Source organism: Dryas octopetala, chromosome 1 (genome assembly GCF_963921425.1).
Source record: "Dryas octopetala chromosome 1, drDryOcto1.1, whole genome shotgun sequence".
Taxonomy (NCBI): Eukaryota; Viridiplantae; Streptophyta; class Magnoliopsida; order Rosales; family Rosaceae; genus Dryas; species Dryas octopetala.
Genome location: NC_141366.1, coordinates 22460358 through 22474853, shown reverse-complemented (window position 1 = coordinate 22474853; position 14496 = coordinate 22460358). Strand labels below are relative to the sequence as shown.

The following is a 14496-nucleotide window of genomic DNA, read 5'->3' as shown; positions in this document are numbered from 1 at the left end:
TGAAAAAAAAAAAAAAAACACACGCACATAGAATAAGAAAGTCTTTATGAAATTGTTACAGTAATGAAGAATTTAAGAATTATGAGACTTCAAATTCAAACTAGTACATCAAATTTGAGAATTTTCATAAATAAAATTACAATTGAAATTGCAACTGCAATTGAAATTTCAACTGAAACTGAAACTGAAACTCTGAATTGAAACTAAAATTGAAACTGCAAACTGAAACTGAGAATTGAAACTAAAACTGCAACTGCAAACTGAAACTGCAAACTACAACTACGAACTAAAATTGAAACTACGAACTGAAAAATCGATTTCAATGCAATCAACTACAGATCTGAGCTCAAAATAAAGATAAATATGGATCTACAATCGAAATCAAACAAACTATACAATTGAAAACGAAAGTTTCTATGAAACAAAAAGGATGGCCATAGTCTCTGACACATTTACAGGCAGAGCATTATTTCAGAGAGAGAGAGAATGAGACTTTGTTGTTGGTTTGGTTTTTTCTTCTTCTTGCTTCTGCTGCTTTTTTTCTCTCCACCTATTCTCGATCTCTCAGTGTGTAAACTGAAGCTCAACTCGGGATACTCGGCAAGCTAATATTAATGCTTCAATCCTTTAATTCAACATTCTTTATTATTAAATTATTAAATATTGTATAGTTGAAGTCAAAGACAGCTAATAAAATTTTCACCCAGAGACAACAAGGCAAAATGACACGTGAAAGGATTTGACATGAACGGTATGACCATTTGCTTTATGACTAATACTTACAAAGGTCTCCTTATTGTTAAATTTGAACAATAGGTGTAGTAGAGATTAAATAAAATGTTTGTCATGTATCCTACGTCAATTAATTTTTTTTATATTATGAGTTAAAGATGACATATATGATATACTGCACTCTAATATTAACTAAATAAGTGCATCCGTTGTTTAAAAACAAAAAGAATCCTTCTAACCTATGCTAATATTAGGACAACTTTATTTGTGAATTGTAAAAAGAAAAAGATCAATTATGTCCTTTTTACATTAAATAAGTATAATAATAAATTTTAAAACTAAGAATAATATAGTATGTAACTATGTAAGCCCCATTTTGTATCCACCACTTCCTCCCTTCCACACTTCACTTTTTTCTCTCCTTCCATCGAATAGCTTTCACGACATTACACATGTATCCCACTCCCGTCGAAAAACTTCAGCCCAGGTCTACCAGAATGGACCTTTCTTAAACCCATAAAGGCCCGTAAGCTCGGCCCATTAAGCCCAACAAGTTTTTGACAGTCGAAACGGATTGCCCGAGCCCAATGAACAGGTCTGTACTCTGTAGTGTGTGGAAGCCAATAACCCTGGAAAACGTATTCAATTTGTACAACAACAACCGACGGCCACCGCCATACGACCGCTCTCAAAACCACAAAACCAGTTGATCGAGAGAGAGAGAGAGAGAGAGAGAGAGAGAGAGAGAAAAATGGGGAAGAACGAGAAGACGGGGCTGGGGAGGGCTCTGGTGAGGCAGCACAACCAGTTGGTCATACAGAACAAAGAGAAAGGTCAGTTGTACAAGAAGCAGCACAAGAAGATTCTCGAATCCGTCACCGAAGTCAGCGACATCGACGCCATCGTCGAACAGGCCGACGAGGCCGACCGCCTCTTCTCCCTCAACCACTCCGCCCCCAACCTCCTCATCAATCTGGATGGGACTGAGGTCACCCCAGACCAACAAATGGAGCACAAGAGGAAAGAGGAGGCCTTGCATGCCGAGGCCCTTCGGGTCCCGCGGAGGCCCCCGTGGACCCCAGAAATGTCTGTGGAAGAGCTCGATGACAATGAAAGGCAGGCCTTCTTGGTCTGGCGCAGAAGCCTTGCCAGGCTTGAGGAGAATGACAACCTTCTTCTCACCCCTTTTGAGAAGAATCTCGATATTTGGAGGCAGCTGTGGCGCGTCGTTGAGCGTAGCGATTTGGTAATATGGCCATGGCTATACCCATTTTGCCTCGTCTCTTTTTCATTATCAATTTTATCATTATGTTACTAATTATGGGTTTGTTTGTTTTCAGCTTGTGATGGTTGTTGATGCTCGCGATCCTCTGTTCTACCGCTGCCCTGATCTTGAGGTAATGCTTTGATGATTCATCCGCTTGTTTACTTCCTCTGGAGGTCTTCTTTTAAAGAATGGATGTTGATTAATAAGGGAATAAGAACACATTGGTTTATTCTACTTATTTGATGAATTGTCAGAAATTATTTAAGTGGTAAAATGAGGTTGTAACTGTGTATTTTGGTCTTCATTGAAGAATAACCGTAATAAGTTGGTTTACATATATGTTTGTAAAGCAAGAGATGCTTGATTTTTTCCCTGTCAATCTTTGATGGTATAAGTTTCTCCCCATTGAATTTTCAAGTGATTCATTGTTTATACTTATGGGCAATCTCAAAACAGTTTGAAATGAAGAGAGGGTGAAATGAGCAGATATGTTGTTGTTGTTGTTCTCTGAAAGCTTGATTTGGTCTTCTTTAAATAGACAATGAGTTCATACATGACAGTAGTTTTGCTTTAATGCAGGCATATGCACGAGAGGTTGACAAGCACAAAAGGACAATGCTTCTGGTTAACAAAGCAGACCTTTTACCTTTATCTGTTAGGTAAGATTTTTGATTCTTATCGTAATTGTGCGTCAGCTTATCAATTCTTCAATTTTACACCCGCTTAATATCTTTTATTGCTTGGCTGTTTCTTCAGAGAGAAGTGGGCAAACTATTTTCGTGCTCAAGATATTCTCTTTGTGTTTTGGTCTGCTAAAGTCGCTTCAGCAGCTATAGAAGGGAAAAATCTCAGTTTGCCGTCGAAGACAGAAAATAGCTTGCAGTCGGATGACTCTGATACAAAAATATATGGGAGGACTGAGCTTTTAGCTCGTTTACAGTCTGAGGCAGAAGAGATAGTCAAAATGAGGAGGAAATCGGGATCCAGTGGCATAAGTCCATCTAACAGTCATTCTCAAAGTGGAAATGTTGCTGGAAATTCAGCTTCAAAAAATGTAGTTGTGGGATTTGTTGGGTATCCAAATGTGGGAAAGAGCTCGACAATTAATGCCTTGGTTGGCCAGAAGAAAACAGGCGTTACCTCTACTCCTGGGAAGACGAAGCATTTTCAAACATTGATTATATCTGATGAGATGACCCTATGTGACTGCCCTGGATTAGTGTTTCCATCCTTTTCAAGCTCAAGACATGAGATGATTGCTTGTGGTGTATTGCCAATTGATCGAATGACTGAGCATAGGGAGGCTGTGCAGGTAGTGGCCAATCGAGTTCCAAGACATGTTATTGAAGAAGTTTACAATATTGATCTGCCAAAACCCAAATCATATGAACTGCAGACACGGCCACCTCTGGCATCAGAGCTTCTGAGGGCCTACTGTGCCTCTCGTGGGTATGTTGCCTCAAGTGGGCTGCCTGATGAAACTAGAGCTGCCCGCCAAATGTTGAAGGATTACATTGATGGGAAGCTGTCGCACTTTGAAATACCTCCTGGAATGACCAACGAAGAAGATGCCGCTGGACACAGCTTGCCTGAACAGCATGAATCAGATTCATCTGATATTGAAAACCCTCCAGACGATGAAGGTGAATGTGCACCAGGTCTTGATCATGTGCTGGATGACCTCAATTCATTTGACATGGCCAATGGGCTTGCTACCAAGAAGAAAGTCACTGTCAGGAAGCCGACTGCATCTCATAAACAACACAAGAAGCCTCAGAGGAAAAAGGATCGCTCCTGGAGGGTAGGAAATGATGGTGGTGATGGAATGCCAGTAGCGAGAGTCTTTCAGAAACCAGTGAACACGGGTACTGTCAATGTTGAATAAATTATTGATACGGCCTTAACCTTTTTTCTGCTTGAGTTATGCTTCTCCGATGAATCTGCAATTTAGTTTTAGTATTTTGGGTTGCCTGTAATGTTGATCTCTCTCTCTTTCCTGTGCTTGGGGGCAATCCCTGCAACTTCCCTTACCGTCCCTTCACGCCCAACTAAAACCAGCATAAAAGTTGAGTGATGAAGCAGTTGGTGGGCAGCCAGTTGGAAGGGCCGAAAGAGAGAAAAAATGAAGTACCTACATTAATTTGGTGGAAGCATTTGTGTAGCTAAGGAGTTGGTTTAGAAAATACATGGATTCGTGTATATCTCGTTTCTACTTCTCTCCCCAAATATGTTGAGATAGTGTTTGTAAACTACATAACGCCCAAGACATCTATTGTTACAATTTATATGACGGCATGGATTAGATGATATAATATAATATTTTGACTTTTTTATATTTTACTCACTTGAATTTTGCACTCATTTGCACTTTATTACTTCGACTTTTCCCAATTAATAGCTTTAAGCCTTTATGCGGGTTGGACACTTTGACTTCAACACTCAACTATATTGGGTATTACCTTTTTTTTTTTTTTTGGCCATCAGCATATTGGGTATTACAAATTGGTGGAAGTAATAGGTTTTATAATTTTTTAGAGTTCTAGAGTTTTAGGAATATCAAGTATAAAAAATTTAATAATAAAAAATATATATGTATAAACTAAACAACTATATAAACATAATTTTATAATTTTTGTACCAAAAAAAACATAATTACATAATTTATGGGTATTAACTAGTTTAATTAAAAACTTTGTATTAAAACTATATACATTACATATTTAAATATGTTTTTTTGCCAGACATTAGGGTATTACAAATGTAATAAAACCTAATTAAAAGTTTAAAACAATATAAACTATAAAAATGGTTTTTTTTAATAATATTTTATAGTTTAAAACAATATAAACTATAATATGGTATTTTTTATATATAAACTATAATATTTTTAGTAATTTTATATAAGTTTATAAACTAAATATCACTATGGAGTATTTAAGTTTATAATTTTATATAGGTTTGTAAGTATATAAGTTTAATATAATTTAGGATTTAAGGAGTGGTTTATGGTTTAGAAGATAGGGTTGAGTAAATTTAATAATGTAGGGTATATAGAGGGTATAGCCTTACATGGTATAGGGTATATGGAGAGTTATAGCTTTACAAGGTATATGGTATATAGAAGGTATATGGTTTAGGGTATGAGTTGCTATTTATATAATTATTAATCAGTGACCCATTTTTCTAAGGGTTTTTTTTTTAAAGTCCATTTTTTTAAATTTACTATTCATCCGGCCCAAACGCTACAGTGAAATACTGTAGCGGCCCACTTTTAAAAACCCGGCGCTACAGTGATGCCGTTACTGTAGCGCGCTACAGTATTTTTTAAAATGCCATTTTTTCCTTTATTTATTTATTTATTTTTTTCATTTCAATTGGCAATGCCAATTAGTACATAAACTATCCAAAAAAAAATATATCATAATTTAGATATCTTTCATTTCATAAACATGTTAAATAATAACTAATATAAAATAAAAAAAATCAAGATGAGACATCCATAATCTTTTATGTTTTAATAGTAAATATAATTGTTACTATCGAATAGTAACAATTATCTATTGCTACTGCCGAGCAGTGGCAATCAAGTATTATCATTATTAGATAGTAACAATCACTTATTGCTACTTCCTGGCAATGATAATCCGGTATTGTTATTATTTGATAATAACAATCACCTATTGCTACTGTCTGATAGTAACAATCAACTATTGTTACTGTTTGACAGTAACAATCACCTATTGAAGATAACTAATATATCTTGTTACTGTCATACAATAACAATCACCAAAATTCAAACCATAGAAAATCACAAAATTAAGAGAGTAACAATCACCTAATTGCTACTGTCACACAGTAACAAATTAGGTGATTGCTAATTTGCTACTATCACACAGTAACAATCACCTAATTGCTACTGTCACAGTGACAATTATTATTTATTGCCACTATCGAATAATGACTATTCGCACTGTGCTAAAAAAAAACCCAGAAACAACATACATATACAAATCTTATGTATTTTTCTAACATAAACACATAAAAAACAAAAATCTTTGTCTTCTTCTTTTTTTCTTTTTGCTGAAGCAGGCATGTACTTCCTTTTTTTTTTTTTTTTATGAAGTTGTCATGTGTCTTCTTCTTTTTTTCTTTTTTGTTGAAGCTGCCGTGTGTCTTCTGTTTTTTTTTTATTTCTTTTTAACAATAGCCACTGCCAAAAAAATAGCCACTGTCAAAAAAATACTATTTAACAATTGTCACTATCAAGCAGGTAGTGGCAATCACATAAAAATTAGTTAAAAAATGCAAGATACACATCAAAACCAAATTCAAAAATCACTTATTGTTACTGTTCGGCAGTAACAATCATCTATTGTTACTGTTCGGCAGTAACAATCATCTATTGTTACTGCCCGGTAGTGGCAATTAAGTATTGTTACTGCCCGACAGTGGCAATTAAGTATTGTTACTATTTGATAGTAACAATAAATTAGAAAATATAATTTAAACCTAGTACAATCCTTGTGAATGAGATTGTGTCTCCAAAAAAGAATCAAGGGAGAAATGGTTATCATACCCAGAGACAAGGGCCGTGAGAACATGATATTCATTGTCTTACAAAGCTAAGCAACAGGAGGCAGATTGAAGAGGCAGATTGAAGACCAGCTTGCTCCGCCCAAATCTGTCAAAACAGAGACAACTATGAACAAGCTCAACCCACTCCCATCCCTAGCCGCCTAGACTTGTCCTCCATAGGATACATATTAAAACAACTTAGTTCGCATTAAGTTAAGCTCGAGCCAAACCAAAGCTTTGAAATTCCTCCCAATAATTCAGAGTTCTCCATATCATAGTTCTCATACATGAATTGCTTGGTAAGAGCTCTGGCAACTCAAACCCCTAAATCTGGCATTCGTGTCATAACCAATACAAAGGGGGAACTGAAGTTTTGGCACTGCACACAAGCAAATAGTTTCTAATTAACATATACAAAAATCAATCTTAGTTATTTCTACATCGCCAAAGCCCACTATAAAGTTCAAGTAAGACCTCTAATTTTAAATTTCTCAATCAGCATGAGTTTGGATCTTCACAATTAACAGAAGCTTCAAAGTCAAGGCTCATTCAGATTATACACAAATTCAGTACACCTTCTCAACAAAAGCATATGAACAACATCCAACAAAATCATAAACCAACAGATAAAGTCCTCAAAACACAAACCAAAAATAAATATAATATAGACAAAAAAAAAAAAAAAAGATGAGAGATTTGCCTTACCATTAGAGCCAGATCGCTTGCTGTGCTTGATTTGCTCGAGCTAGACCTACGTGTCCATGAACATCCCCATTCTCTGTACCTCCATGTCTTTGGCGAACTACAACCTCTGCTTCTCCAACTCCACCATCTGCCTCAACTTTTCGGCCTCCACTCTCTGATACACCTTGCCAAACCTCTCAATCGCCCTCGCCAATATCTTCAACCCCTCTCCTCCGAAGTTGACTCTCAGGTTCCTCGTGGTGGCCAATATCTTATTTGAAATAAACAACTTATCGAAGGCAGAATGGACCAAATAAGATTTCCATTTTACTGATAAGAAAAAAAAGTAAAGGAGGAGATGACACCTTAATTGAGACCAGGCACTTGAAGAGGCGTTTTCAATGTGGCCGAGTCGAATCCTCCGCCGAGAAGACTCGAAGTCAACTTTCCAGAGCCGCTGCATCAAATACAACACTTCCTCTGTCGTCGATTCGCCGCCATGGCTGGGTGGATGGGCGATCGGAGGGTACCGTCTTGTTCAGAACGACGAAAGGAACAAAACCCGACAGGTTCGGTGCCTCGTGGTGGCCAGAAGAAGCAGATCTCCACCGAAGTTGACTCTCAGGTTTCGCGTCGTTTTGTCACCGTTGATGACTGGATGGACGATCGAAGGCCATGGGAAGGAAGAGGAGGAAGATGCTAGCACGGGGAGGTCGGTCTCGCTGCAATCCATGGCCGAATGACTATACATCGAGGAGAGAGTGAGAGAGAGAGAGAGAGAGAGTGAGTGATGGTGAAGAGAGAGAATAATGCTAACTTTGAAATGAAAGAAATGACAGAGGGAGTGGAAGATAGACGGAGAAAGAAACGGAGAAAGAAAAAGAGGACCGGTTTGGTATAAACTGGACCTCCTTCAAAAATAGAAAAAGTACCTGGATCTTAAAAGTAGTGAGAGCTGAAATTTGGACTTTATAATCATTTACTTTTTTTCTAATAGTATTTGCATCCAGCGCGCATTATATTCACTTTATATCACATGAAACCTACTATATAATTTAGTTTCTTCAATATTTTTTTATCTATATAGTAGATAATATGTTAAATAAACATATAGTCAAGTTTCATTTAAAATTTTCGTATTTTGACAGTAACTTCCGTCGTTTTTGTCTAATTTTATCGAAATTGAAATTTTCGCAAAAATTTTTGTTAAAATTTCCTCGAAATCGAAATTACACTCCTTGCTTTAAACTAGTAGTAAATAGAAGTAAAACAATACAAGAATATGCACACTCAAACAAAAAAGTATAAGAACAAAAAATCAAACTCTAAAAAAGAGAAAAAGCATTGGAAAATCCATGTTCCACATGAAGCCCCAATAGAGGTAGAATTGTAAACCATAAATCTTGTATCTAATAATTTTTTTAATTAATTATTTGATTTCTTCTTTGATAACCTGCAAGCAAGGAATTAAATTTCGGATTTCGAAGAAATTTCGATGAAAATTTCGATGTAAATTTCGACGGAAATTTTCATCGAAATGTTGAACATATTTAAATTTTGACAAAAATTAGACAGAAATGACCAAAATTGCTATCAAAATATGAAATTTTTTTAATGAAACTTTACCATATGTTTATTTAACATATTATCTACTAAATTGATAAAAAAACATTGAAGAAATCATATTATATAATATGTTTCGTGTGATATAAGGTGAATATAATGCGCTGGAGCAAATACTGTTAAATAAAATTAGTATAATGAATAAACAAAATTAGTATATTCTTTATACTGTATAATTTAATTATACACTAAAATCTAAAATCTAAACCCTAATACTCTATATATTGTATATACCCTACTACTCTTTATACTCTATAATTTATACATTAAACCCTATATACTCAATATTCTTTAGGATATTAGGTTTTAGACCTTTTAGGATACTTTTAATTATTTTTTATTTATAGAAATGTATTAAAGTTTAAGGTTTAAAATAACTAAACAAAATCCTAAACTTTTTTTTTTCTTTTCAATTGCCCAAAGGCCCCAAACCTCCCTCCTTTTTTCTCTTTTCTTACTTTTTTTCCTTGTGCCTCTCTCTTTAGTCTTTTTTTTTTTTTAATCTTTCCTTTCTTTTTTCCTGTACCTCTCACCTAGCCAAGTTTTGTCTTCAATAAGTGTAACAACCCAAATTTTGGCTTATGGTAATTTTGTTACTTAAAATTTTCAAATTTGTTTTAAGGTTTGTTTAAAGGAATTAGAAATTTCTTTAAATTTATTTTAACTAACTTAGATCTTTGGTTGTGGTTCTAGAGTTTAGTTGTGTGGAAATGAATTTTAGAAAATGAAAATTCAAGAATTTGGCGATTATTATTATTTTTAAAATTAAATTATAAGAGTAGGATTTTTCATAATTTTTTTAAAATCAATTTGACTAGTTTGAGGTTATAAGAAATTAGTACTCATCAATACGAGTCCGTAGAATTTTTCGATGAATTATTTGGAGTCTCGAGCTATTTTTCATGAATTTCTAAAGTTGGAGAAAATATGAAAATTTCCAAAATTTCGGCGAAATCTTCCTGAAAAATTTTTAAACATGTGTTTCGATTTCGGAACCCTAAAAAAAAGAAATTTTCAACAAAATTTTGCCGAAAATTTTGAAATTTAATACTTTGCCTGCAAGTTGCTTCCCTATAAATCTATCCTAAAAACTAGAACTCAATTTCTCGAATGAAAATAAATTATGTAAACCAAAAGGCCATAAAAGAGAAGAAAAAAAAAAAACCCCTAAAACTAAAAAAGAAGAGCTAAGATAACATAGTAAAAAAACTTTCTGCACGCACATATATCACACAATCTCATTAAAATTGAACAACGTATCTCCCAATCATTAAAAAAATAAAAAAAATCCTACCAACTTGAACCCAACTCCTACCAGCCAAATCTAAAGCTTTATTACCTAATTTTCCTTAGAACAATGACGTTTTGATTTGTCATACTTCTTTAGCTAAGGAACTAGAAAATTATTCTGTTTAGAGATGCTTTATGAACAATAATTAATTGATAAAGAAAAGGAATTTACACTTTAATAACCTTAATAAACCTTAAAATTGAAATACATATATATATTGGTATAGAGAAATTTACCAGAGTAGCAATTTTCTTAGAAATTAGGGTTTTGAGGGAGAAATCTCTCCACTTCTCTATTTGTTTGGTTTTGTACCAAATGGTGGGCTTCATCCAAAAGCACGAACCCGATTAAAAAAATAGTAGGTTAATCTCCCTATGTGTTATCAGTCGGTAACTGATGATAATGGAGAAAGCAGATAACTTCTATGAGAGAAAATGAGTTGGAGCAAAAGAAGGGGAGCATAATGGCTGCTCAAAGTGAAGACAAATGCTATACTGAGAAATGTGAGGTAAGATTGATTTGTAGAATGAGGTAATGCAAAGGCTATACTGGAATTACGTAAACTAGGCAAAGCAAGTCCTTTCGCATGAACCATGACAATTACTATTGACCCAATTGATGGACTATTTTCTTTAATTTCACTCATAAATATTTTTTACCCAAGAAAAATTTAGGAGGAAGAAAAAAGAAGATTTCCAATTAATACACATGTTATAATGCAACTTTTTATTTTCTTATTGGTTATGATGTTTGTGTTCTTTTTTTTATAATAAATTAGTTAAATAAATATTACTTGATTATGCCTTATACATAATTAATTATCATAAGATAATGCAACTGAAAGCGAGGTTAGCACAAACGATTATAATTTTGTAAAAAGCAAACAAATATATACAATTCTCATTCGAATTAAAAAGTTGTGAATATATTTAATGGATGAAATCAATTGAATATTGGAATTTTGTGTCTCATTATCACAATAAATTTTAACCGTTAACCGTTAAGATATTCTCTATTGTAATTAGATTTTAATTAATGATTGATCGATCAGCCTTTATATATAGATGCGAGATTCTTTAAAGTTCGACGTGTTTCGTACACACCTACAATATATAAGATTCACGAGAATCTGCACGTGGGCCTCCTACGTTGTGTGTGAGATAAAGTTCGACACAGTACATCTGGCACATTCCTACATTGTGTGTGAGTCTGGTACAATGCATCGAGCACATATTCTCCTATGTTGTGTGACGTGAGAGTTCGACAAAGTGCATTGGATACAGATCAAATAATAAATGTTTATCATATGACGCGTTTAAAATAAAAAATAAAAACCCTAGTTTTGAAAAAAGGAAAAAAAAAAACTCCTAATTTATCAAAATGGTGGGCTTCATCGAAAAACACGAACCCGAAAAAAAAAAGGTTCATTAAAACGAGTAGTTTAATAAATACAATTATATATACAATATGAACCTTTTGAAATTTGGGTCTACTTGGTAAATAAAATTAAAAATTATTATCTCAACATATAGTTAAGTTACAAAACTAGAAACACACTCAATCATCCTTATGCAATGTTCATAATAAAAATTCATTAAAACCTAGGTCACAACAGTTTTAGGCAAGTCAACATGCTACATAATTTGGTAAAAATAAGTTGGAAGAAATGTTGGGCTAAGTAGTATTGTCCTAAAAATATTTTAATAGTAAAAGAAAATTATTCATCAAAGGTAACTAAAATTCTAAAGATTATAGAAGGTTTAGTTATATGTAGCACGTGAGATTGAGTTTGATAAAATGGAATCCTAAAAAAATAATTTGTTGTTACGAGAAAGATTTGCTTGGAGAATGTACAAAATTTAGTTGAAAATGTAAAATCTTATATCAATTTATACTATATGAGAAGAGTTCACCTACATAATTATCTTGTGTTTATTACTCGCTTTATTTCTCTTTATTGTCTTGTAACTTATGTAACTTATGTAACTCCTGTAATTCTTGTAAACTCGTAAACTCCTATAACTCTTTCTTAATGTAATTATGTAACTCCTCTACACTTTATATACAATATAGACAACAAGTCCTCTATTATCCGAGGCATTCCAATTCTTTTCTATTTTCAAATACTCTTGATGGTATCAGAGCAGCAAGTCTAATGATGCTGTCCTTCCTTTTCATTATGGGAACATAATCCTTTCTTCTCCTCTTTCCATTGGGTCTGCTTTATCACAACTAGCAGCTCCTACTATTACGCACTCCTTGAATGTCTGTCTTGATAGGAATAACTACGTATTATGGCTTGCCCAAATTGTGCCACTTTTGCGCAATCGTAATCTTCAAAGTTTTGTGAATGAGGACCTTATATGTCCTGCTCCTTTTCTCAACGATGCTGCTGGCAAGATCACTGATAAAGTCAACCCAAAATATGAAGAATGGATCGTCCATGATCAAACTGTTTTATTGCGGATTAATGGTTCTCTGTCTCAACCAATTCTCAGCATCGTCGCTCGTTGTACATCTGCTTGAAAGTCCTGGCTCAAACTTGAAGAGCGTTTCGCCTCCCAGAATCAACAGTATATTGTTGAACTTCATTCAGAGTTGATGAATATTCGTTGAGGTGATCTTAGTATTTCTAATTTTTTGGATCGTTTAAACTCTATTGCTGATCGTTTGTCTCTTTCTGGAAATCTGGTTCAAGATTTTGATCTTGTAGCTGTTGTGATGAGCAATGTTGGGCCGTTATATGAGAACACGGTGGCCTCTGCTCAAGCCAAGAAGACACCTATTACTTACACAGGTCTAGAAGTACTTCTCAAAAGCGCAGAGCGTCGATTGACGACATTTCAAGTCCCTGTCAGCGACAGCCCAGTCGCTATGGTTGCAGCACATGGTGGCCGGCGTGGAAGTGGTCGTAGTCCCTCCGGTCATCAGCGCGGGGGTGGTCGTGGTGCTGGTCGTGGCTGCGGCGATTACTCTGGTCCTAGTCATTACTCTGGACAACAATTGTTCTCTGATGGTGGAAGACGTTCCAGTGGGCGTGGATCTGGACACAACTCAACTGGCTCTTCTACAACTGGGTCGTCTCATTCTGGCCTAAGCCAATCAACATGTGTTTATTCTTCTCTTGCTCCTAATTCTTTTGGTACTAATGGGTTTCGTGTGCAATGTCAGATCTGTAACCGTCTGGGCCATTCAGCGATTGATTGCTATAATCGCATGAATCATTCATTTGAAGGGCATGTTCCTACTCAACGATTATCTGTCATGGTCGCTTCTAATGTATCTTTTGGGTCTCAACCTTGGTTAACTGATAGCGGCGCCATTGCTCACATTACTAGTAATGCGGAGAACTTGGTGAATGCTCGAGAATATCAAGGTCCGAATTCTATTGGTGGAGTACTTGGTGGTACAGGTTTACCTATTCAATCTATTGGTCATTCTACTATTTTTCACAAATCTAATTCTTTTGCTTTAAAAGATATGATTTATTGTCCAAAGGCGTATAGTAATATTCTTTCCGTAAATCAATTTATTCGGGATAATAATTGCTCTTTCACATTCTTTCCCGATTCTTTTATTGTTCAGGATATGGCGATGGAGATGATGTTTTTCCAAGGGCAGAGTAGCAATGGTCTTTATCCATTTCCTGGTCGTGCTTTCGTTTTTTATCGTCCTTTTGCATTCATAGGTGTTCGTGCTCATGAGAATATTTGGCATTCAAGATTAGGTCATCCATCCCCCTTAGTATTGAATAAAGTTCTTGTTGACAATAAATTACCATTTTTTGGAGTTAGGTCTAAATTTTTTTGTTCATCTTGTCTTTTAGGGAAAAGTATGAAACTGTCATTTAATGATTCATTTTCTATTTCTCCATCTCCTTTGGATTTAATTTATTTAGATGTATGGACATCTCCTTATTTATCCAATTCTGGTTATAAATATTTTGTTTTTTTTATTGATAATTATTCTCGATATGTGTGGTTATATCCTATGTTTCAAAAATCTGATATCTTTTCCATTTTTCAGAAATTTAAGACTTTGGTTGAGAATATATTTTCTACCTCTATTAAATCTTTTCTTTATTTAAGCAATTTTTGGATAACCATGAGATTAATCACCGTCTTACTTGCCCTCATCATCCCGAACAAAATAGGATTGTTGAGCGCAAACATAGACACATTGTTGATATGGGTTTTACCTTGATTGCGCGTGCATCTATGCCCCTAGTCTATTGGCTGAAACTTTTCATATTGCAGTTTACTTAATAAACCGTTTGCTCTCTTCTGTTATTAATTATCAATGCCCATATCATAAATTATTTTCT

The 14496-nt window shown here is 34.6% G+C and overlaps 1 protein-coding gene across 1 annotated transcript; it reads left to right on the top strand.

Annotated features, from left to right (window-relative positions):
• Positions 1–1427: 1427 nt before the first annotated feature.
• On the top strand, positions 1428–4339 carry LOC147299181 (P-loop containing nucleoside triphosphate hydrolases superfamily protein). The gene is made up of 4 exons (XM_086230137.1): positions 1428–1978; positions 2073–2129; positions 2579–2658; positions 2756–4339. Exons 1-4 carry the CDS (start codon positions 1484–1486, stop codon positions 3882–3884), a joined length of 1761 nt encoding a protein of 586 aa, XP_086086263.1. The 5' UTR covers positions 1428–1483; the 3' UTR covers positions 3885–4339.
• Positions 4340–14496: the final 10157 nt, after the last annotated feature.

What these genes read in the sequence shown, in the direction of transcription:
- LOC147299181 (XM_086230137.1), top strand. Translation starts at nt 1,484, where the DNA reads ATGGGGAAGAACGAGAAGACGGGGCTGGGGAGGGCTCTGGTGAGGCAG. An exon ending in TCGTTGAGCGTAGCGATTTG is followed by an intron (nt 1,979 to 2,072) that starts GTAATATGGCCA and finishes GTTTGTTTTCAG; the next exon opens with CTTGTGATGGTTGTTGATGC. An exon ending in CTTTTACCTTTATCTGTTAG is followed by an intron (nt 2,659 to 2,755) that starts GTAAGATTTTTG and finishes CTGTTTCTTCAG; the next exon opens with AGAGAAGTGGGCAAACTATT.